The 25,015-nt window shown below is 42.4% G+C and overlaps 1 protein-coding gene across 1 annotated transcript in view; it reads right to left on the bottom strand.

Moving 5' to 3' along the window:
* Window positions 1–85: 85 nt before the first annotated feature.
* The window catches only part of LOC106589381 (kinesin-like protein KIF20B), a 25,049-nt gene continuing 119 nt past the window's right edge, over window positions 86–25,015 (bottom strand). Inside the window, exons 2-27 of the mRNA XM_014179274.3 lie at window positions 24,748–24,862; window positions 24,468–24,554; window positions 24,048–24,185; window positions 23,798–23,936; window positions 23,375–23,559; window positions 23,211–23,265; window positions 22,869–23,078; window positions 22,588–22,771; window positions 22,354–22,500; window positions 22,084–22,246; window positions 21,712–21,987; window positions 16,885–17,024; window positions 16,660–16,789; window positions 14,862–15,066; window positions 13,121–13,182; window positions 12,901–13,020; window positions 12,618–12,768; window positions 11,358–12,515; window positions 11,127–11,251; window positions 10,820–10,984; window positions 10,292–10,438; window positions 9,262–9,444; window positions 4,455–4,520; window positions 4,240–4,375; window positions 3,989–4,122; window positions 86–706 (exon numbers count right to left, since the gene is read on the bottom strand). Coding sequence (XP_014034749.2) covers window positions 623–706; window positions 3,989–4,122; window positions 4,240–4,375; window positions 4,455–4,520; window positions 9,262–9,444; window positions 10,292–10,438; window positions 10,820–10,984; window positions 11,127–11,251; window positions 11,358–12,515; window positions 12,618–12,768; window positions 12,901–13,020; window positions 13,121–13,182; window positions 14,862–15,066; window positions 16,660–16,789; window positions 16,885–17,024; window positions 21,712–21,987; window positions 22,084–22,246; window positions 22,354–22,500; window positions 22,588–22,771; window positions 22,869–23,078; window positions 23,211–23,265; window positions 23,375–23,559; window positions 23,798–23,936; window positions 24,048–24,185; window positions 24,468–24,554; window positions 24,748–24,862 — 4,705 coding nt within the window. The 3' untranslated portion in view covers window positions 86–622. The remainder of the gene's footprint in view (window positions 707–3,988; window positions 4,123–4,239; window positions 4,376–4,454; window positions 4,521–9,261; window positions 9,445–10,291; window positions 10,439–10,819; window positions 10,985–11,126; window positions 11,252–11,357; window positions 12,516–12,617; window positions 12,769–12,900; window positions 13,021–13,120; window positions 13,183–14,861; window positions 15,067–16,659; window positions 16,790–16,884; window positions 17,025–21,711; window positions 21,988–22,083; window positions 22,247–22,353; window positions 22,501–22,587; window positions 22,772–22,868; window positions 23,079–23,210; window positions 23,266–23,374; window positions 23,560–23,797; window positions 23,937–24,047; window positions 24,186–24,467; window positions 24,555–24,747; window positions 24,863–25,015) is intronic.

Raw genomic sequence — 25,015 nt, 5'->3', positions numbered from 1 at the left:
TCTAACCAGACTTCAATTCCTGTAGGCTATTATGAATTCTAATGCATTGTCTATTGTTTATTTTTTTTAAAACAGCCAGGCAATGCAAAGAACAAAATGCATTTAATCAGACATGTTTTCAATGACAACAGCAATGACGTAGACAAACACTGGCAATTGTTGCATTAATTGCCCACTTGAGACTGAACCTGACTGGCTGTGAGTATGGGACCTGTCAGGGGCCCACCACAGAGAAGGGGTGAGAAATGAGCTGTATTATTTACTCTCTTCAGATGACAACCACCCCTGACGGCTGCCACTAAAATAAATGACCATGACATTCTACACTTTTGGCCCCATTCAAGCAGGACAAAACAATACTCTATTCTCCAATGTGTCCCTTGTCTACTGCTCTCCAATCACAGGCTGTGTCTCCAAATGTACATTTACAAAACTGTTTGGTACTTGCCACGTTCCCTATAAATGTGTATACCATTTTCAATTTTTTTTAAATGAAAAAGAATCTGAGAAAGTTTAAAACATAATGTAAAAGAATGAGAAACAAAATATGAAAATATTCACATATGTACATGGCTAGTTTAACAATAGTTTTTAAATCAAGTAAGCAATATCAATGACCAAGTCATTTCCTTGCTGTTCTTGATCTAAGCTGCCTCCTGATAATGAGATGGTCGCTTTCTTTCTCATCTTGATCAAGACCAATGATCTGCAACATAAGAACAAAACAATATTAGCTTGCACCAGTTGTTTGTTAATACCACCTAAATAGATAAAGATGACAATGTGTCTCTTTTTAAAGAGAGAAATCATCAAAGTCCCACCACCTGATGAGACGTCGGGCCATCCTTCCAAATCTTGTTAATGCAAGTATGGAAAACTTCAGTATTGGATTTTTTGGTTTGTTTTATTGGAAACGCTCACTGGCTGTTAACGCTCATATTTGATTAGCTCAAATTAGAAATTACATTTCTCCCCAGGAGAGGGAGAATACCGTTATTTTTTGTTAAATTTGCAGTAACTAAAGTAAAAAGCAAGGCAAACACTTTGGCTTTGGTCCACCGTGTTCCGAATGCAGCTACCAGCTCTGCCATACAAAGGCAAAGAACAGTAACTACACAAACAGTGAAACTATGAAAAATGGCTTTACACTTCATTTGCTGTCCAGACAAATACAGGTGAAGTCGGAAGATTACATACACTTAGGTTGGAGTGATTAAAACACATTTTTCAACCACTCCACAAATTTCTTGTTAACAAACTATAGGTTTTGGCTAGTCGGTTAGAACATCTACTTTGTGCATGACACAAGTAATTTTACCAACAATCGTTTACAGACATTACTTCACTGTATCACAATTCCAGTGGTTCAGAAGTTTACATACACTAAGTTGACTGTGCCTTTAAACAGCTTGAAAAATTCCAGAAAATTGTCACATTTTAGAAGCTACTGACAGACTAATTGACCTCATTTGAGTCAATTGGAGGTGTACCTGTGGATGCATTTCAAGGCCTACCTATAAACTCAGTGCCTCTTTGCTTGACATCATGTGGGAAAAAAAAATCAAAAGAAATCAGCCAAGAACTCAGTAGACCTCCACAAGTCTGGTTCATCCTTGGGAGCAATTTCCAAATGCCTGAAGGTACCATGTTCATCTGTACAAACAATAGTACTGTGGCAGACCCGGGGGTTTGGGCAAGACTTTTACCCATATCAGACACGGACAGAGAAGGATTAGCTCAGTTACAAGGGTGTTTATTTAAATAATAGATCAAAAAGAAAAGGTCTCCCCTATGAAACCCCCTCCGGGATGCCGTCTTCAGGTATTCCGGGTCTGGCTGTATCCTGTCTGGCACAAAACTGAACTCCCTCTTCTTACCTCTGCAACCGTCAACAATACCACGGGAGTCCTTTCTTCCCCCATTCCCTCCTGTGTGCTGGGCCTTGCGCAGCTGGTGAGCAATCCGCCCTTGATTACTCACCAGCTCCCAATCAGCCCCAATTAGTCCTGGCTGGAGAGCCCGTCGAGACCTGGCACGTCCAGCAGATGGAGCCATTGACTCGTGATGTATACGCCATCTGTTACCTGGCCTCGACAAGTCTCCCCCTGGTGGCTGACCTGCTGTACGCCACAGTACACAAGCATAAACACCATGGGACCACGCAGCCGTCATACCGCTCAGGAAGGAGACACGTTCTGTCTCCTAGAGATGAACATACTGTGGTAGGAAAAGTGCAAATCAATCCCAGAACAACAGCAAAGGACCTTGTGAAGATGCTGGAGGAAACAGGTACAAAAGTATCTATATCCACAGTAAAACGAGTCCTATATCAACATAACCTGAAAGGCTGCTCAGCAAGGAAGAAGCCACTGCTCCAAAACCACCATGAAATAGCCAGACTACGGATTGCAACTGCACATGAGGACAAAGATTGTAATTTTTGGAGAAATGTCCTCTGGTCTGATGAAACAAAAATAGAACTGTTTGGCCATAATGACCATCGTTATGTTTGGAGGAAAAAGGGGGACGCTTGCAAGCCGAAGAACACCATCCCAACTGTGAAGCACGGGGGTGGCAGCATCATGTTGTGGGGGTGCTTTGCTGCAGGAGGGACTGGTGCACTTCATAAAATAGATGGCATCATGAGGCAGGAAAATGATGTGGATATATTGAAGCAACATCTCGACATCAGTCAGGAAGTTAAAGCTTGGTCGCAAATGGGTCTTCCAAATGGACAATGACCCCAAACATACTTCCAAAGTTGTGGCAAAATGGCTTAAGGACAACAAAGTCAAGGTATTGGAGTGGCCATCACAAAGCCCTGACCTCAATCCTATAGAAAATGTGTGGGCAGAACTGAAAAAGCGTGTGCGAGCAAAGAGGCATACAAACCTGACTCAGTTACACCAGCTCTGTCAGGTGAAATGGGCCAAAATTCACCCAACTTATTGTGGGAAGCTTGTGGAAGGCTACCCGAAACATTTGACCCAAGTTAAACAATTTAAAAAGGCAAGGCTACCAAATACTAATTGAGTGTATGTAAACTTCTAACCCACTGGGAATGTGATGAAAGAAATAAAAGCTGAAATAAATATTATTCTGATATTTCACATTCTTAAAATAAAAGTGGTGATCCTAACTGACCAAAGACAGGGAGTTTTTTTTTACAGGGATTAATAAATGTCAGGAATTGTGAAAGACTGAGTTTAAATGTATTTGGGTAAGGTGTATGTAAACTTCCGACTTCAACTGTATGTTGTAGGTAGACAAGTGATAAAGCACTGATGCATTATGTTATTATGAAGTCATTTTTTTATGCATATCAACCATGACCACTAAGTCAAATAAATGACCATACAAGTCAAAACAAACAAAAAAAAAACAATTAAGTCAGATGAACACATTTAGATTGTAGATACTGCAGTCAAATATATATATATTTTTAAGTTTAAACATTCTGCGTGATGAAATAGTCCTTACCTTATGGCGGAAAAATGTTGAGGGTTACTAGAATACAACATTCAAAACATGAAGACATAACTAGATTAAACCATTAAATGCAGTTGGAACTCAAATGGTTTCCATCTAACAGAAACATTTCCACGAAAGTTGGATAAACACATTTAGAGATTGATGATAGCTCGCTTTGCCTTACCCATATAGTCGTTTAAGGTCATACAAAGGCAGAGTGCAGTGTCTGCATTTTAGGGGTCATACGTTAAAATCAGTGGTCATGGTTGATATGCATAAAATATTACTTCATAATAAGATACATCACTTATCGACCTACAACATAATAGCTGGCTAACAAAAAAAAAATTAAACTGAGAAATGGCTTTACTGTTGGCACAGTTACTGCTTTTGCCATTGTAGGGCAGCAAACTCTACCCCTTTTTATTGGCTTCCTGGGGAGAGTTTTCCCAGGCTTTCAAACAGAACATAAGAAGCCTGGGCTTCTGAGGCCAAGTTCCACCCAGCTGCCACTCACCGGATGAGATGGGATGTCCAGAGGAGAGGAGATCTCTGTCTTGTACAGTTTCCTCTTGGTCCTCTTCGGTTTCACTGATGTGGCTTTCTCTCGCTTGGTTGATCTTCCATTTACAATCCCCATAATTGTCTTAGCTATGGATAGAGACAGACATGTAGTATATAAATAAATATATATATTTAAAAAGACAATGTCTGATGTGTGTGCAGAACATTGACATCAGTAAAGGACAACAGTCAAGTCTTGCTAACCTTCACCCCCGAGCAGAGTTGGGGAACTCTGGATGAAGTCTCCAATCTTCTGGAGGGTTCCATCCTTTTTGGCTTTCAGACTTACTGGTGTCTGTTGCTTGTTCTGGTCTGTTTTTACACCGAGCACTGTCGGCGACTGTTGACATGACATATATACAGGATAAGCTTTACTAGTGACAGTCAAATAGGATTATAAATCTAGATTATCTTCTCACCTGCATGTTCACTCTGTTGTTCACCCTCAACTTGATATTCTTTTTGTTCTCACTTTCCACAGGGTCCTAAGGGACAGAGAACATTTTATGATTAGTGACACACACACATCAAATCGATCACAAACACATATTTAGCAGGTTACTGCGGGTGTAGCGAAATGCTTGTGTTCCTTGCACCAACAATGCAGTCGTATCTAAAAAGGATTCACAACAATACACAAATCTAAAAGAATGGAATTAAGAAATATTAGATTGAGCAATGTCAGAGCGGAATACTAAAATACAGTAGAACACAGTATATACATTTGAGATGAGAAAAGCAGAATGTAAACATTAAAGCGACTAGAGATTCCAAGTCTATGTATATAGGGCAGCAGCCTCTAAGGTGCAGGTTTGAGTAACTGGCTGGTAGTCTGCTAGTGATGGCTATTTAACAATCCGATGGCCTTGAGATAACTGTTTTTTAGTCTCTCGGTCCCAGCTTTGATACACCTGTACTGACAACCCCTTCTAGACGATAGCGGGGTGAACAGGCTGTGGCTCGGGAGGTTGAGGTCCTTGATGATCTTTTTGGCCTTCCTGTGACAACGAGTGATGTAGGTGTCCTGGAGGGCAGGTAGTTTGCCTCTGGTGATGCGTTGGGCAGACCACATCACCACCTGGAGAGCCTTGCGGTTGCGGACGAAGTTGCTGTACCAGTCAGTGATACAGCCCGACAGGATGCTCTCAATTGTGTATCTGTAAACGTTTCAGTGTTTTAGGGGACAAAGTCAAATTTCTTCAGCCTGCTGAGGTTGAAGAGGTGCAGTTGCACCTTCTTCACCACACTGTCTGTGTGGTTGGACCATTTCAGATCGTCAGTGATGTGTACACCGAGGAACTTGAAGCTTTCCACCTTCTCCACCGCAGTTCCGTCTGTGTGGATAGGGGCGTGCTCCCTCTGCGGTTTCCTTGAAGTCCACGATCAGCACCTTTGTTTTGTTGACATGGAGTGGGAGGTTATTTTCCGGGCACCACACTCCCAGGGCCCTCACCTCCTCCCAGTAGGCTGTGTCGTCAATGTGGGTAATCAGGCCTACTACTGTTGTGTCGTCTGCAAACTTGATGATTGAGTTAGAGACGTCCGTGGCCAGTCATGGTTGAACAGGGAGTACAGGAGGGGGCTGAGCACACACCCCTGTGGGGCCCCTGTGTTGAGGATCAGCGAAGTGGAGGTGTTGTTTCCTACCTTCACCACCTAGGGGCGGCCCATCAGGAAGTCCAGGACCCAGTTGCACAGGGCGGGGTTCAGACCCAGGGTCCCAAGCTTAATGATGAGCTTGGAGGGTACTATGGTGTTGAATGCTGAGCTATAATTAACAAACAGCATTCTTACATAGGTATTCCTCTTGTCCAGATGGGATAGGGCAGTGTGCAATGCGATGGCAATGGCATAGTCTGGATCTATTGGGGCGGTAAGCAAATTGAAGTGGCTTGGATATCAGGTAAGTTAGGGGTGATATGATCCTTAACTAGCCTCTCAACGCACTTCATGATGACAGAAGTGAGTGCCGTCTGGGCCGGCAACCCTGTAAGGGTTAACACTCTTAAAATGTCTTACGTCGGCCACGGAGGAGGAGCCCACAGTCCTTGGTAACTGTGCCGCCAGCGCGGCCCACGTTATCATCAGTGGGCGAAGAAGGTGTTTAGCTTGTCCGGGAGCAAGACGTCAGTGTCCGCGACATGGCTGGTTTTCCCTTCGTAGTTGGTGATTGTCTATAGACCCTGCTACATACGTCTCGTGTCTGAGCCGTTGAATTGAGACTCCACTTTGTTCTGATGTTTTGCCTGTTTGATTGCCGCGGAGGGAATAACTACACTGTTTGAATTCGGCCATATTCCCAGTCACCTTGCCATGGTTAAATGCGGTGGTTCGCGCTCTCAGTTTTGCGCGAACGCTGCCACCTATCCACGGTTTGGGTAGGTTTTTATAGTCAGTAATCTCCTATACACTTTTTGATGAACTCAGTCACCGTATCCGTGGATGTCATTCTCAGAGGCTACCGGGAACATATCCCTGTCCATGTGATCAAAACATTCTTGAAACATTGATTCGGATTGGTCAGACCAGCATTGAATAAACCTTAGGCAGAAACTCAAACAGGAAGTACCCGTGCTATAGGAAGGGAGGAGCAAAATGGAGGCGTGATCAGATTTACTGAAGGGAGGGCGGGGGAGGGCCTTGTATGCATTTCGAAAAGTTGAGTAGCAGTGGTCCGATGCTTTACCAGAGCGAGTACTACAGTCAATGTGATGATAGAACTTCGGAAGCGTTTTCCTCAAAATTTGCTTTGTTAAAATCCCCATCTACAATAAATGCGGTCTTAAGCTATGTGGTTTCCAGTTTGCATAAAGTCCAGTGTAGTTCTTTGAGGACCGACTTGAGGGGGAATATACATTGCTGTGACTATAACCGAGAGACTTATCTTGGGAGGTAATACGGTCGGCATTTGATTGTGAGGTATTCTAGGTTGGGTGAACCAAAGGACCTGAGTTTCTGTATGTTATCACAAACACACCAGGAGTAGTTAATCCTGAAACATACACCACAGCCTTTCTTCTTCCCGGAGAGTTCTTTATTCCTGTCGGCACTATGTACTGAGAACCTAGATGGCTGAATGGATGGGGACAGTATATCCCGAAAGACCCATGATTCCGTGAAACAGAGTATGTCTCTTTGGAAGGAGTCCTCGCCCTGAGCTAGTCTACTTTATTATCCAGAGACTGAACATTAGCGAGTAATATATACTCAGAAGCGGTGGATGGCGTGTATGCCTCCAGAGTCGAATACTCCGAATACCTCTTCTCTGCCGGTGGTGTTTTGGAGCAGCCTCTGGAATAAGTTCAATTGCCATTGGGGGTACGAACAAAGCATCCAATTCGGGAAAGTTGTATTTCTTAATGCTGGGGAGTTACCGCTGCTCTGATATCCAAAAAGTTATTTCCGGCTGTATGTAATAACACAAAAAAAATGGGATCTAATTTCAAAAGGGATCTGGTTAAATCTGTTATCACTTTTTCCAAAGTAACTAAGAGGAAAAGCAACCAGGACCTTTACTGTCCAATCTGGCCTGAGACTGAAATGTGAAGGGACTGAAGGGATTGTGCTTGTAGTTCCAGGTTCCCACAACTGTTTATAAGCTTCATCTGTTGACGTTGCTCTTGTTCCTTTGGCATAGATCTGTTAGTGAAAGCCATACGGGGGGGGTTGATTTAGCAGGATAACACAATAAGAATGTTTGGAAAGGTCCTCTGGACTGAACGTTAACGCAAAGCCACTATCTACACAATTCAGCTTCTGTAGGTTTGTTATTATTGTTCACTGACCTTAATCCTACTGAACAAAGAGAAGGGTTGCTTTGAGGTAGTTTGTCAGTGCAGTGAGAGAGGACAGACACAGTTGTGTTTATAGTTGTCTATCTGCGGCTTGGTCTCTGGAAGGGCTGGGTAATACCCAGTCTGTTTGTTAAGATGTTCTTATCCCCTCCACCTCTTACTCAAATCTCTCACACATCCATGCACAAGCAAAATCAAATGCAAGGCAACCCAATGTGACAGAACCGGCTCTCCATGTCTACATTTTGGAGGAAGTGTAATGAGATTGAATAGATATGTAGTTATAGTTCATGGTAAAGTCCACACCTGTTGTATTCGCCGCATGTGACAAATACATTTGATATGCCATGTTAGCCTAGTGGTTAGAGCGTTGGCCCACTAACCAAAGAGTCGCTGGTTCAAATACCCAAGCCGACAAGGTGAATAATCTGTTGATGTGCCCTTGAGCAAGACACTTAAACCTAATTTGCTCCAGGGGCGCCATATTACCATGGCTGACCCAGTAAAACACCACATTTCACTGCACCTATTAGTGTTGCACGGTATACCAAAACTTCTGTACTTTTTCTTAATAGAACCTGAAAAACTGTTCGGTACTAGAATTTGTTCCTACCGGCAGTTCTGTCAAAAGTGTTTCACGTTGTCTACTGATTGAGAGAGGATCAAGTCTCTCCATCAGCGCAGCCGATGTCCCCTTATAGTGCTAGAGCACAGTGCCTGCTCCACTTACTCATTGCCAGCTCTAGCCGGTCCCAAGGAACCACTGCCCTCACTGAGTCTTGGCTGCATCACCGCTCATGCAGCAGAGGAGTTAACATACTTGAATAAGGCAACACAGCATGTAGAAATGTTGAAAACGTTAATTACTGTTCGCAAAACAATGTCCATTACAGGCTAGAACACTTCACATTGCAAGAAAATACCGGTAGCTTCCAGCGTTGTAGGCTAACTTTCCTTGCTAGCTTACAGCTGAAGGTAACATTTCACTATCCTAGTACCTTGTTTGTGATATGCAAAATATTGCTCATTTCAAAGCTGATTGTCACCAAAAACGTTATTAATTCACATCATCTCCCCCCACCTGCTTTACGTCTCTCCCAGTCAAGACTATCTTTCCTCGAGCCTCAAACTAAGTGTTTGTGTGAGAGAATGAAGGAATGGGTCTTACAGAGCGCACACTTTTATAAAAGAAGATTGTTTCTTCTATGCACAAATGTTGATCAGTACAATAGAAAAAGGCCCAAATGGAAGGGAAATATATTTTATCGGTTGCCGCATGAAATCAGCCAAAACAAGCTCAATAACTCAATGCATGCATGTGAGAATAAAACATTTAAAAAATGTTATGGTTCTCAGTCAAATGTCTTCTGGACCTTCTTTTCGAGACATATCCGTTATCCTATCACACACACACACACACTTTGAAATGTACCTTCTCCATCTCGTTGCTATTCCTCTTCCTGGCTGAGCGGGTGATTTTGATGTTCACAGACTTGTTCTCTCCCTGCCTCCGGACGTTCAGCTTGTTGGGGAGCAGAGGGGTGAACTGGCTCTCCAGCTTGGAGAAGCAAAGCTCTCGCCTGCCGTCAGTGGACACCTGCGGGGAGTCCAGTACCTGCCCAGACAGACAGGCCAACATCACACACACACACACCACTATTTATGATCTGATTCATCAAATATGAAATGTTTCTTTACACCCCTACTGGGATGAGTTCGTCCCTGATTTTGTGGCTGAAATTGCAAAAAATGACAAGAAAATAGTCAAACATGAGAAGCAGCTATACTGAACAAAAATATAAAACGCAACATGTAAAGTGTTGGTCCCATGTTTCATGAGAGGAAATAAAAGATCTCGGAAATTTTCCAAACACGCATTTCTCTCAAATGTTGCTAATTTGCTAACATCCCTGTTAGTAAGTATTTCTCCTTTGCCAAGATAATTCAAGTTGAGGGAGCGTGCAGTTGGCATGCTGACTGCAGGAATGCCCACCAGAGCTGTTGCCAGAGAATTTAATGTTCCTTTCTCTACCATAAGCCGCTTCGCCTCCAATGTCGTTTCAGAGAATAAGTAAGTCCAACCGGCCTCAACCGCAGACCACGTGTAACCACGCCAGCCCAAGACCTCCACATCCTGCTTCTTTACCTGCAGGATCGTCTGAGACCAGCCACCCGGACAGCTGATGAAACTGAGAAGTATTTCAGTCTGTAATAAAGCCCTTTTGTGAGGAAAAACTCATTCTGATTGGCTGGGCCTGGCTCCCTAGTGGGTGGCCCTCCCAGGCCCAAACATGGCTGCGCCCCTGCCCAGTCATGTGAAATCCATAGATTAGGGCCTAATGAATTTATTTCAATTGAATGATTTCCTTATATGAACCGGAACTCAGTAAAATCGTTTAAAATTGTTGCATGTTGCTTTTATACTTTTGTTCAGTATAAATTATTCTCTGATGTATACTGACCTCTTGTGTTTGGAAATTGGAGTGGTCTTGGAGCTCCCTGAGCTTGCGCCCTTTCTCTGCGTTTCTCTCCTGCATCTCTAATTTGAGGGCCTCAACTACAGAGCCACTCTCCTCTTCTTTCTCTGAAGGTTGTTTTGACAATTTCACCTGGAAAACAGACAATAGCTTAAAAGGCAGACAATACTTATGGTGAGAAATACTGTCAATTGCTGTGTGAAGTGCACCCGCTTTCCCTGCAACTACATACATAATTTAGAGAGAAAGAAGTGATAAGACACAGGCTGGTAACTTCTCGTCAATGATATGTGGATCAACGTTAATGCTATTAGAATTTATGTGATCCTCAGAGATTAGAAAGGTAAAAAGTTAGCAATGTCCCACTAAATTATGCAGAAATTAGGTCACAGAAACCCCCATTCTGAACGTCATTCATCAACTTCCTACACACTCTGAAACTCCATTGAGTACTTCCTCTCGCTCAGCAGTTCTAATGTGTTTATTAAATCAGAGTCAGGATGATCCCATTACCTCTTTAGTCTGCAGCGTGCTACAGCAGAGCTCCTTTTGACACTCCCTCATCAAATCTGGAGCCAGGCCCTGACTCTCCTGCTCTGGCCCGTTGGCTCCCTCGATCAGAATTGCCCTCTCTTCAAGGCACTTCTGGTTCTCCACCTCCTGCTGCTCATTAACCAGCTAGGAGGACATCAAAAGGAATGATTACTTCCCTCACCACGTATGCATACAGAGTCCAGCTTCAAACAGAAACGTAAATTGCTAGAATTTCAGAGAGACTGAGAATGAGTGTGAGCATCTGTGATCAAATGACAGCTCATACCTTCAAGCGCTCTTCAGTCCGCTGACGTTCCTGCTTCACGTTCTCGCCAGGACAGTTGATCACATGAGAAAACTTGGCACTATTCATGTTTTTTGGAAGGCAGCTGTCCTTCAAACTCATCAGCTCTGAAATGCAAAATGTAGACATTGGTGCAAATTCCCCCCAAAGATTCTGAATGAAGACATGCTTGAATAAGTGGGTATTTATTTTTTTAATCCTGTGACCACTCACCTTGACTTAAAGCCTCAATCTCTTTCACCTCAGCCTCCAGAATCTGCTCTTGTTCTGTTTGTGTCCTCTCCTGCTCTGTCAGTGTAAGACGCATGTCTTCAATCAACTTCTCCTTGGACTTATTTATATGACTTTCCTCCACCTGGGCCAGTTTCCGTTGAGCCTCCTCTTGTCTCGCTTGCAGAGCTCCGCCCTGGGCCTCCCTCTCAGCCAGCTGCTTCTCCAACTCCACAACCCTCTCAGAGCTGCCTCCAGAGGCCTGCACCTGAACCTCCAGGCCCACGATTCGCTCCTTCAGGTGGCCTGCCATTTGTTCGAGATCAGAGTAACTCTTCGTAATTTCATTGTAAGCCCCCTTCTCTAATTCGTAGTCCTGCAGGTTGAATTGTGCCTCTGACCGCAGTGTCTCTAGCTCATGTCTCAGCTGGCTGCAGAGTTCTTCCTGTCCAGAGAGCTGCTCTCTGACCTGGTTGAGCTCCTGCTCCAGGTCAACTATCCACTGGCTCTTCTGGAGCAACTGTTCCACCATGCTCTCACACTCCCTTTTCATGGCATCTATGGTATCATGGAACTTGGAGTTGTTCCTCTGCACAGAAGAGACCTTCAGTTCCTCCGCTTCCTTCCGGAGTCGTTCAGTTTCCAAAGTCAAGGATTCAGTGGTTTGGGATTTTTCGTTGGATTTGTCTTCGAGCACCTTCAAGAGTGCTCTGGCTGTTTCTAGCTCCTCTAAAAGATTGGCGGACCTCTCAGTCTGTTCAATAAGTTCTGTTTGGAGAGTTTTCACTGAAGACTCCGCTTTCAGTGATGTCTGCTGGAGCTGGAAGATGCCATTGACCAGTGCTTTGTTGTCTTTAGAGAGCCTGGCCGTCTCTTTCCTCTCCTTCTCCAGCGAAGCCATCACAGCTTCACAGTCACCCGTCTGCTCCTCCAAATCATCAGTGAGCTTCTGTAAGGTCTGTTCGAACGAAACCTTCTCGCGTTTGAGCTCATCGGAATCTTCGTTCTTTCTTTCCATCTCTCCTTTGACCGTCTCCAAATTCTGAACCGTCGCCTCATGTTCTTCTTTTAACTGTGAAATGGTCATGTCTTTTTGACGACATTCCGCCTGGAGTTTCTCCAACTCGCCTGCTAGAATAACACGCTCATCCTCAAGACTCCCTGGAGAGAGAGGGGCTGGTCAGACAGATATAGAACTCTAAAAGTAAATAAGGAGCATTAGCCCCGATACAAGATGTAACTCCTTTCATCTTTTATGACTACCTTTCTTCAGGGCAGGCTGATGATCAAGGTTTTCCAGGACATCAGCATGGCGGTTCCTGCCCTCCTCAGCACTGGAACCGTCCCGGCTCATACAGTTACAATTCCGTTTCAAGCTCAGAATCTCCTCCTTGATGGAGTCAACCAAGGCCGTCTGTGGACAAAAACAGTGAAAGGGAATGCATATTAACATATAGATGTTCTGTGATTCACATATTACAAAGCACCCCCATATCACCATTAATGTAAGTATGAAATCATTAGTTCAAGTAAGTAATTTACTTACATCCCTAGTTGCAGCCTCACTATTCTGGTCTATTGCTTCCTGCAGCTTGGTTATCACGTCATCTTTCTCATGGCAGATTTCCATTAAGGCCTCAAACGTCCGTGTCTGAGATTCCAAATTCTGCATAAAACCAAAATATGGAGAACCATTAACTTTAACCCAACCTTTCATTCAGTATTCACATGGAACAAAACACATCTCAATATCAAGCCAGGCTTACCTCCTTCGCATCCTCTAGCTGCCCACACAATTGTTTCAATTCCATGCTCATTTTGTCCATTTCTGTAAACAGAGAGAAAACACACTGAAAGGGATACTTGGGAATTTTGGCAATAAGGCCCTTTATCTACAGAGCATCCACATTTTGTTACATTACAACCTTATTCTAAAATGTATTAACATGTTTTTCCCCCCTTATCCAAATCATATTTACATAAGTATTCAGACCATTTACTCAGTACTTTGTTGAAGCACCTTTGGCAGCAATTACAGCCTCGAGTCTTCTTGGGTATGATGCTACAAGCGTGTCACATCTGTATTTGGGGAGTCGCTCTCATTCCTCTCTGCAGATTCTCTCAACTGTCAGGTTGGATGGGGAGAGTCGCTGCACAGCTATTTTCAGGTCTCTCCAGAGCTGTTTGATCGGGTTAAAGTCCGGAATCTGGCTGGGCCACTCAAGGACATTCAGAGACTTGTCCCAAACCCACTCCCGCATTGTCTTGGCTGTGCACATAGGGTCGTTGTCCTGAGCGCTCTGGAGCAAGTTTTCACCAAGGACCTCTGTATTTTGCGCCGTTAATCTTTGCCTCGATCCTGACTTGTCTCCTAGTCCCTGAAAAAACATATCCACAGCATGATGCTGCCATCACCATGCTTCACCATATGGATGTACCGCTTTCCTCCAGGAGGGACACTTTACATTCAGGCCAAAGAGTTCAATCTTGGTTTCATAACACTAGAGTCTTAAGGTTCCTTTTGGCAAACTCCAAGCGGTCTGACATGTGCCATTTACTGAGGAGTGGCTTCCGTCTGGCCACTCTACCATAAAGGCCTGATTGGTGGAGTGCTGCAGAGATGGTTATCCATCTGGAAGGTTCTCCCATCTCCACAGAGGAACTCCAGAGCTCTGTCAGAGTGACCATCGGGTTTTTGGTCACCTCCCTGAACAAGGCCCTTCTCCCCCAATAGCTCAGTTTGGCCGGGCAGCCAGCTCTAGGAAGAGTCTTGGTGGTTCCAAACTACATCCATTGAAGAATGATGGAGGCCACTGTGTTCTTGGGGACCTTCAATACGGCAAAAAAATGTTGGTACCCTTCCCCAGATCTGTGCCTCGACACAATCCTGTCTCGGAGATCTACGGACAATTCCTTCGACCTCATGGCTTGGTTTTTGCTCTAACAACTGTGGGACCTTCTACAGACAGGTGTGTGCCCTTCCAAATCATGTCCAAACAATTGAATTTACCACAGGTGGACTCCAATCAAGTTGCAGAAACATCTCAAGGATGATCAATGGAAACAGGATGCACCTGATCTCAATTTCAAGTGTCATAGCAAAGGGTCTGAATACTAATGTAAATAAGGTATCTATTTTTAATACATTTGCAAAGATTTCTAAAAACCTGATTTCAGTTTGTCATTATGGGGTATGTGTGGGTCTGAATAATTTCCGAAGGCACTACTTCCCCAGAGTCAGAGCTCTGTCCAGTATGAAAGAAGCATGCTTGCAGATACCCATAGACTTCCAGTCATTGCACTAACGCTAGTTAGCATTGGCTTGCGAAACTACCTCCAACTTCCTTCATACTGGACACAGACATAAAAATGATATCCATGAGTTCATCTGACTCTGGGGAAGTAGATAAAGGGCATCATTGCCAAAATCCCAAAGCACCCCTTTAAGCTAAATCCTGAATATTTATCAGACATGGACAAATCACAGTTGAAACATACTATACATACCATTTGTTTTGAGGTTGAGTTGCTGCTGGGTCTTGAGGAGCTCCTCTGATAAGTCATCCACTTGCTTCCTCAGGCTGGCTACAGTGCCAGGAGACTCAGGCAGGTCCACCAAACAGGTCTGTGCAGCCTCCGCATCCCTCCTGATTCTAGCCAGGTCATCTCGCATTGCGTCAATGATCCCCTCCAAGAGCTCTACCTTATCCTCCTGCGACGGAAAAGTCAACTCATTAAACAAGGACAGGTAAAGATGTTAGTGGTGAAGTTGTATTTTCTGCATGATCTGATATTATAACCTGTGTCATGACGCTAGCCATTTCAGTCAATTGGCTAGCAGAGAAGTGAACAACCCCCCCGTCTCTTGTTAGGGGGCAGTTATGACTATACAATCACGTTGTACATTTCTTGCAGAGAATCTTGTCTCCCTGACCATGCCGTAAAGGAGAGAGAGGGTCACAGAACAAATTCTACTACATCCCAGAATTTGAGAATTGACCAATATTCCTATTTTGGAGAACCTGTAAACGGTCAGTGGAGAAGCCAGCTATGACCCGGTCTGGTTTGTTTCATGATTGTGACCTCCTGAATGACAATACTGCCACATTAATCTAACTCTGTTATACAGGTTCCTCAGTTGAGGCTTGCATCTAATTCTTGTATAAAATGAATGAGTAAAGATGAAACTATATGCAAAATTATGTAATGTCATGTTAACCTTTAAAATTAGAGAATTGGCTTCCCATGTAAAGTTAAACTAAGTCAGTAGCCACTCCCAAGCGAATAAACATTGGTTGGAAATGAACCAACCCCTTTTCCACTCTTGAATAAAAGCCTCCGTGACGAAAAGTCAACTCGGTTCAAAATACCGTGAGGACTTGTCCTCACGTTTAAAAGGTCTTATTATAATTTCAACTCCACAGACCAGGAAATGAGAGAGCTTGCTCCACACGTGAAATGGTATGAGCTCTGAACTATTGATCCCTTAAAGAAGAAGTGCATACTAATCTAGCATATCAGACTGCAGCTGAACATATGCGCAAATTTAGTATGAGAACACTGACCGACGTAGAAGCATCTCCAGAGTGAGATGAACCTCTCAGACCACGTGATTCTCTCACACGACAACCCGGAAGAATCTACAAAGGACAATGGCAACATCGACTGGGCAAACCAGAGCCTCACATCACCAGCTCAACTATCGAAGCAAGCTTCACGTAAATACAATGCATTGCTTTTCCGAATGAGCTATCGTTAGTGGCATATGTATGTGATAATAGCTTCCCAGGTCCGATAGACCCATGTTCCTTAGTCTCTTTCTTCCAAAACCCCCTTCTCTCTCCGAATCTATCGTGTTATAATCAAACTGTTTTTGTTTAGTCCACTAGGGACGGTATTAACTGTATAATGTTATTATGGATTGTATATTCTGTAATTGTTTAATTAGTTAGTAAATAAATTGAGCCAATTTGTGTATGGATGATTCATAAGTAAAGGCTGGGTTCGTGCAGATAACCAATAATTTTACGAGGTTCAGATGACACTGACGGAAGGTAATAATAATACCAATAATTCATTAATAGAAGACTAATTGATCAGATATTAAAATATCTGAAGTGTTAGTCGGAAAAGTATGACTCTGTAAACCAACATTTTCCATGGTACCCTGACTTCCTAGTTAATTTAATTAACATGATTAGTTTAATCATTTAATAATAATTACAGAGAATGGATTTGATAAAATAAGTCTTCACATTTAATGATAAGTCAGAGACATGACACCTGTGATGTGAATATGACTTACCTTTGTCATGTCCTCGTCACCAGTGACACTTGCACACTTGCTGACACTTTTGCTGACTAAATTCTTCAGGATCTCCAACCTCTTGTCCGCTCTGTCCTCGATGATCTCCCTCTCTTTGGCAAGACGCTCACTGCATGACAAAAACATTGTTCAGTCAATGCATCTACAGACAATGGCCAAGATTGACAGATCTTTCAAAGAGAGGGAAATACGACGACTACTTACTTGTAATCACTTTCCATTTTGGAGAATAGCTCCATGAACTCGATGGTGACCTCTTCACGGATATGAGACTCCAAAGTCAATTTCTCAGCTTCCTCCTTCAGAAGTTTCTCCCTCAGTTCCTCCACCAGAGCAAACTGGCCCTAAAATACACAATCAAATCCATCTTTTCTATTTGTACTTAAGGATCCCCATTAGCTGCTGCCAAGGCAGCTACTCTTCCAGGGGTCAAACAACATTAGGGCAGTTATGTAATATTTTAATTTGTGAATGTAACTAAAACTTTTCACAACATATTAAGTGTGTTCCCTCAGGCCACTAAACTACATCCACATCTCTACAATACAAAATCTCTGTGTGTCTCGTCACAGTCCCTGCCATTCCATAAAGGTGTATTTTAATATTTTATCTGATTCTACTGCTTGCATCAGTTACCTGATGTGGAATAGAGTTCCATGTTGCCATGGCTCTACGTAGTCTGTGCACCTCCCATAGTCTGTTCTTGACTTGGAGATTGTGAAGAGACCTCTGGTGGCATGGCTTGTGGGGTATGCATGGGTGTCAGAGCTGTGTGCTAGTCGTTTAAACAGACAGCTCGGTGCATTCAACATGTCAACACTTCTTACAAGTAATGAAGTCAATCTCTCCTCCACTTTGAGCCGTGAGAGACTTACATGCATATTAATGTTAGCTCTCCGTGTACATTTAAGTGCCAACCACGCTGCTCTATTCTGAGCCAATTTTAATTTTCAGAGGCCCCTCTTTGTGGCACCTGACCACATGACTGAACAGTAGTCCAGGTGCGACAAAACTAGGCCATGTAGGACCCGTCTAGTTGATAGGGTTTTTTAAAAAGGCAGAGGAGCGCTTTATTATTGACAGACTTCTGCCCGTCTTCGCTACTGTTGTATCAACATGTTTTGACCATGACAGTTTACAATCCAAGGTAACTCCAAGCAGTTGTCACCTCAACTTGCACATTATTTATTACAAGATTTAGTTGAGGTTTAGGGTTTAGTGAATGATTTGTCCCAAATACCATGCTTTTACTTTTTGAAATATTTAGGACTAACTTATTCTTTGCCACCCATTCTGAAACTGCAGCTCTTTGTTAAGTGTTGCAGTGATTTCACTCGCTGTAGTAGGTGACGTGTATAGTGTTGGGTCATACGCATACATAGACACACTGGCTTTACTCAAAGCAAGTAAAGATTGAAAAATGTAAGGGGCCTAAACAGCTGCCCTGGGGAATTCCTGATTCTACCTGGATTATGTTGGAGAGGCTTCCATTAAAGAACACCCTCTGTGTTCTGTTAGACAGGTAGCTCTTTATCCACAATATAACAGGGGGTGTAAAGCCATAACACATACGTTTTTCCAGCAGCAGACTATGATCGATAATGTCAAAAGCCGCACTGAAGTCTAACAAAACAGCTCCCAAAATCTTTGTCAATTTCTCTCAGCCAGTCAGTCATTTCTGTAAATGCAGTGCATGTTGAATGTCCTTCCCTATAAGCGTGCTGAAAGTCTTGTCAATTTGTTTTCAGTAAAAGAGGATTTAATTATTTTTTTTTTAAATGTTAACTAGGCAAGCCAATTAAGAACAAATTCTTATTTACAATAACGGCCTACCCAGGCCAATTGGGCGTTGCCCTATGGGACTCCCAATCACGGTCAGATGTGATACAGCCTGGATTCAAACCAGGGACTGTAGTGACGCCTCTTGCACTGACATGCCGTGCCTTAGACCGCTGCGCCACTCGGGAGCATCTGGTCAAACACAATTTTCTCAAAAAATGTACTAAGGGTTGGTAAAAGGCTGATTGGTTGACTATTTCAGCCAGTAAAGGGCTTTACTATTCTTAGGTAGTGGAATTACTTTTGCTTCCCTCCAGGTCTGAGGGCACACACTTTCTAGTAGGCTTAGATTGAGTTCTACTTGGATGTGTAGGGTCAGTGTTTGTTGCTGGCATGTCATGTCTAAGTTTGCTAATCTTGCCAATAAAAAATATCAGCGGGTTATGTGATGAATGAGCCATCTGATCCAATGAATGATGGAGCTGAGTTTGCCTTTTTACCCTACATTTAAGGTGCTCCAAAACTTTTTATTATCATTCATCTTTGTTTCATAGTATAGTTTCTTCTTTTTATTCAGTTTAATCATATGATTTCTCAATTTACAGTACTTTGCCAATCAGTTGTGCAGCCAGACTCATTTGCCATTACTTTTGCCTTATCCCTCTCAACCACACACATTTTCAATTCCTCTTCAATCTACAGGGATTTAACAGTTTTTAACAAATGTTTTCTTAATGGGTGCATGTGTATTAGTAACTGGAATAAGCCATTTCATAAATGTGTCAAGTGCAGCATCTGGTTGCTCCTCATTACACACCACAGACCCCAAAAATATTCTTTACATCAACAACATAGGACTCACTACAAAACGTATTGTATGACATCATACTCTATTAGGCCCAGCCTTTGGAATTTTGGTTTTCCTATATATGGCTACTATATTGTGATCACTACTGTACATCCGTTGGATTTGGATGCTGCTTTAAAGCACATTTTTGCAGCATTAGTAAAGATGTGATAATTCCTGTGCTGTTTGTAACTACCCTGGTAGGTTGACTGATAATCTGAATCAGGTTGCAGGCACTGGTTCGATTTTGAAGCTGGGCAGCTTGAAAGCCAGTCAATATTTAGGTCACCCAGAAAATATCTCTGTTGATATCACATATTTCATACGTTCATTCATAGATTAGAGGTCGACCGATTAATTATGGCCGATTTCACGTTTTCATAACAATCGGTAATCGGAATTTTTGGACACTGATTATGGCCGATTACATTGAACTCCACGAGGAGACTGCGTGGCAGGCTGACTACCTGTTACGCCAGTGCAGCAAGGAGCCAACGTAAGTTGCTAGCTAGCATTAAACTTATCTTATAAAAAAGCAATCAATCTTAACATAATCACTAGTTAACTACACATGGTTGATGATATTACTAGTTTATGTAGCTTGTCCTGCGTTGCATATAATTGATGCGGTGCCTGTTAAGTTATCATCGAATCACAGCCTACTTCCCCAAACAGGTGATGATTTAACAAGCGCGAAAAAAAGCACTGTCGTTTCACCAATGTGTACCTAACCATAAACATCAATGCCTTTCTTAAAATCAATACACAAGCATATATTTTTAAACCTGCATATTTAGTTAAAATTGCCTGCTAACATGAATTTCTTTTAACTAGGGAAATTGTGTCACTTCCCTTGCGTTCTGTGCAAGCAGAGTCAGGGTATATGCAGCAATTTGGGCCGCCTGGCTCGTTGTGAACTGTGTGAAGACCATTTCTTCCCAACAAAGACCGTAATTAATTTGCCAGAATTGTACATAATTATGACATAACATTGAAGGTTGTGCAATGTAACAGCAATATTTAGACTTAGGGATGCCATCCGTTAGATAAAATACGGAATGGTTCCGTATTTCACTGAAAGAATAAACGTTTTGTTTTCGAAATTATAGTTTCCGGATTTGCCCATATTAATTACCTAAGGCTCATATTTCTGTGTGTTATTATATTATAATTAAGTCTATGATTTGATATTTGATAGAGCAGTCTGACTGAGCGGTGGTAGGCAGCAGCAGGCTCGTAAGCATTCATTCAAACAGCACTTTCCTGCATTTGCCAGCAGCTCTTCGCTGTGCTTCAAGCATTGCGCTGTTTATGACTTCAAGCATATCAACTCCAGAGATTAGGCTGTCAATACTATAGTGCCTATAAGAACATCCAATAGTCAAAGGTATATGAAATACAAATGGTACAGAGAGAAATAGTCCTATAATAACTACAACCTAAAACTTCTTACCTGGGAATATTGAAGACTCATGTTAAAAGGAACCACCAGCTTTCATATGTTCTCATGTTCTGAGCAAGGAACTTAAACAGTAGCTTTTTTACATGGCAAATATTGCACTTTTACTTTCTTCTCCAACACGCTTTAAACCAAATTGAACGTTTCATTATTTATTTGCGACTAAATTGATTTTATTGATGTATTATATTAAGTTAAAATAAAAAATAAAGTGTTCATTCAGTATTGTTGTAATTGTCATTATTACAAATATCTATATACAAAGAATTCGGCCGAATAATCGGTATCGTCTTTTTTGGTCCTCCAATAAATCGGTATCGGCATTGAAAAATCATAATCAGTCGACCTCTAATCCAGATACTAACTGTTAGCACTAGGTGGTCTATAGCAGCTTCCCGCAAGAATAGGCTTCAGGTGAGGCAGATGAACCTGTAGCCATATTACTTGAACAGTATTTAACATGAGATCTTCTAAGCTACAGGAACGTGGTTCTGAATATAAAACAGCAACACCTCCAACATTGGCATTTCTGTATTGTCTGTAGATGTTATAACCATGTACTGCTACCAAAATCAAAAGGTATCATCTAAGTGAGTTTCAGAGACAATCAGAATATGAATGTCATGTTACTAGCAAGTTATTGATTTCATGAACCTTGTTTCTTAAGCTACATAAATTAGGTTACTTACATTGTGTCTACCAACGCCCCTGGGACAATGTAGATTTGCTAAAGCATTACGACAACTCAGCGACACAATGGTAGGGATTAATTGAGCTGGGCCATTGATTGTCTGAATGCAGCCTTATAACGCTGTGAAAGGATCCAGGAACCCAAATTATTCAGGTGGATCCCATCCTCCTTATAAAAAGGAGGATTTTTCAAAGTCATGTGAAGTCAGTGAAAAAGAACCAGCATATCAACATACTGAATATGAACCAAACCTACATTGAAGTCCTCAAGCACCGTCTTGTCCTCTTCTCCTGCCTCCAGAATGGTCTCCTCTGCCATGCTCTCATCGCAACTTTCCTCTTCTTCATAATCATCCTCCTCTTCATCCCCATCTTCCTGCACATCTTCTAGAGTTGTTTCCCAAGCCACCATGGAGCTCTCCCTCCTACTCCACAGGTTCTTGCAGCCAGCATTGTTGATGATGAGGGACACGTCTCTGGCTGATCTCTTTGGAGCAATGGCAGGGACTGGTTTGATGTTGAGGACCACCACCTGAGAAGTCATGAAGAAATTAAACAAATGAGCAATTTGGCCACCTATATTACCAACCACAAGCTTACTTTTCCTTATAAAGCTCCACTGACTGACCTTTTGGGCGATGGCGGAGAATTTGAGGACGTTGTGCGTCTCGTCGTACATGGAGGCACACTGGTTGATGTTGACGATCATGCAGGCTTTCCCTCTACCACAGAAAAAGCCCTGGAGATAGTGTGTGAGCTTGCTCTCTCTGAAGGGCACATGTTGTTGGAACCTGGACAATATTTACATAGGATAAAAGGAGCATTATATTGGTTTATTAGAAACAAACATGCAGTTAGTATTTGTAAAAGACAATCTGTATACAGGTCAAATACCCACTTTGCTTGTTGGTTGAGCCTCAGAGCATTGATGCATTTTCCCAGAGTGAGCAATGAGGTGTTGATATTGCCCGCCTCTTTTAGCTGCACTCCTTTATTCTGAGTCTTTGCACATCTCTCAGATCCAGCCAGATCACACAACGACAACCTTAGACATAACACACAACTATGAATTAAAACAAGACAATCTTGAGAAAAGCAGGAGGAAAAAAAATTGAATAACTTGGTCACTTACTCGCTAATTGTGTGCACTCTGGGTATGCCAACATCTTCAATCCGCAAAATACGAATGGAAAATATGCTATGGCTTCTGCTTGAGACGTTGTTGAGCTTTGTGCAGGAGAAACTCTGGTTCTTCTTTCCAATCTTCAGGACTTTGTAAGCCTCTTCTGAATGATTTACTTGAACCCACTTTAAATCTACAAGAGAAACCATGTGTATGTGAATGTTCTGTATCAACTGAAATCCCATAGCTTCTAGGCTAATTCATCACATATTCAATCAAAGTGACACTACCTTTCACAAAGGTGTTTCCCTTGATGTCTTGGGACAGCCGAAGGACGGTTCTCCTATGTGAGCCATTAGGAATGGGCTCCAGTAGGTCATAGATATTCTCGTTGTAGATTTCACAAAAGGAAACCCACACAGAGTATTTAGTGTGAGAGTCCACATCCAGACAGAAACTGTCTTCTTCCCCCTGATCACTGATGTCGCTCAAGGAGGAACCTGTCAAACAACAAATCTTACTTTTTTTTTTTAGTGTAACAAAGAAAAATGTGCCACATATGGTATCACGAAACTCAAAAAATACATAGCTACTGTACTTTGCATACTCTAGGGCAGCAACAAGTTTCTTACCCTCCAGTATTGTTGACCTGCAACTGGAGCTCATCGTGCTTTTCAGAAAATCACTCTGAAGAAAAGAAACAGTGGGAAAGAAAGTAGGATGAGACTAATTTACATTTCATTAAGAAAGCAAAGCAGGGGGAAATTGTGCGAGAGGTTTTACTGTTAAACCTCACCTCCTTCGACAGTCTCATGAGGTTTCGCTTATTAGTAGAATCTTCATCCTGCTGGTCCTTTGTGAGCCTAGTGAAGTCTCTGCATCGATGTGGTTTGATGTTGTTCTGTGCATAGACCCTGCCCTCGATGCTGTTGAAGATCACGTTCAAAGACCTTGGAAGAATTCCACCATCACTCTCAGGGCCTGGAAGTAAAAATAGACAATGGGTTAAAAAGGCATGAAGCCAAAAGTTTATCATGAACCCGTAGCAGACACTTTTTTTATTTTTATTGTGGTGAGCATCTGTTATGATACCGAGAGGTCAAAGGGCAAATTTGTCTGCATATAAAATGTAAGACAGTTTATGAAAAATTACTTCATAACCCAACAATAAAATTTCAAATGTTAAATGCAAATTATAACATGCTAAAAGAATTCTGACCAAGGAATGTGAATGTCTTCCCGGCATTGGTGACTCCATATGTGAAGACAATAGAATTCCCTCCTTCTAGAACATCTCTGACCAGACGCTTCACTGTGCCATCAAATATTTGCCTCTGTGTAGTGTCAGGGCCATATACCTGGAGGGGGGGTTAAACAGTTTAGGAAAAATGGCCACACTCCACACACATTTTTTTGAAAAGCCAATATTTACAAATAGTTACTAATTAAACAGCTGGAAAAGGCCTTACCTGAGAAAACTGAAATCTTTGGGTGGTCTGAGTGACTGGTTTGTCACCATCTGAGTGACTGGTTTGTCGTCTGGTTGATAAAGAGCTCCTAGGAGCCCTGAGTAAAACAGTGTCTGGTGGCTCCATGGACACACATTCCTGGATTTAAATAGAGGAAAAGGAGCACGTCAACAAATGCACTCTGATCAGCAAAGGACCACTGACTGACCATCCTGCCCCTTGCTACTGCAGGAAGTGTCTGGACACAGGTGCAATCCAATTGAGGATTTTCTAAGTCATATTCATCCAATCCAAGGGTACCTTTCATTGGTTGTAATAACTGGAAATAAAGAATGTGACTTTACAGTATATCAAGATCCTTTTGCGGCAGATCAATCATGATCCTCATCTCAGTGTACTGTATGTGTCATGGGACAATACCTGAGATTCACCACTTTCATTCTCTACTGTAGTAAAGGGACGTATCCTGAGGTAGACCCGCAGATGCTCCTTCTCAAATACAGAATCCTGTAAGGAGAGATTAATATACAGAATTTCTTGGGGAATTGTGTTTTTTTTTAATGAAAGTAATTACCAAAATGTTGCTAGTTATATAGATAATAACATTAAAACATCTGATAACATAAGCCCCTCGTTAGCTAACGTTAGCTTGTCACATCAACACAAATCCCAATACAGTACACGGTTCACAAAATCAAACCTGTGGCAGAGCAGATGCAATTGCAGAAAAATCAGCAAACAAGTCCTTTCTCAAATCCTCAACAACTATAGGCCCCACTCTCTCTGGTTTCTTGTCCAAACACGTATCCATCATTCTATAAAAGACAGACATTTCACATTGTTTATGATGATGTCCTTTACTGTTTAGCTAGCCGTTATGTTACCGTTGTGTCTTGCAGGAAGGGGAGAAGAGCAAACACTTTGGCACAGACAGAGTAAAAAAGGTTATGTATCTATGTTTCGTAATC

This window comes from Salmo salar, chromosome 28 (assembly GCF_965601325.2).
Source record: "Salmo salar chromosome 28, fSalSal1, whole genome shotgun sequence".
Taxonomy (NCBI): Eukaryota; Metazoa; Chordata; class Actinopteri; order Salmoniformes; family Salmonidae; genus Salmo; species Salmo salar.
The sequence above is the reverse complement of the archived record's forward strand: the minus strand, read 5'-3'. Positions and strand labels throughout refer to the sequence as shown.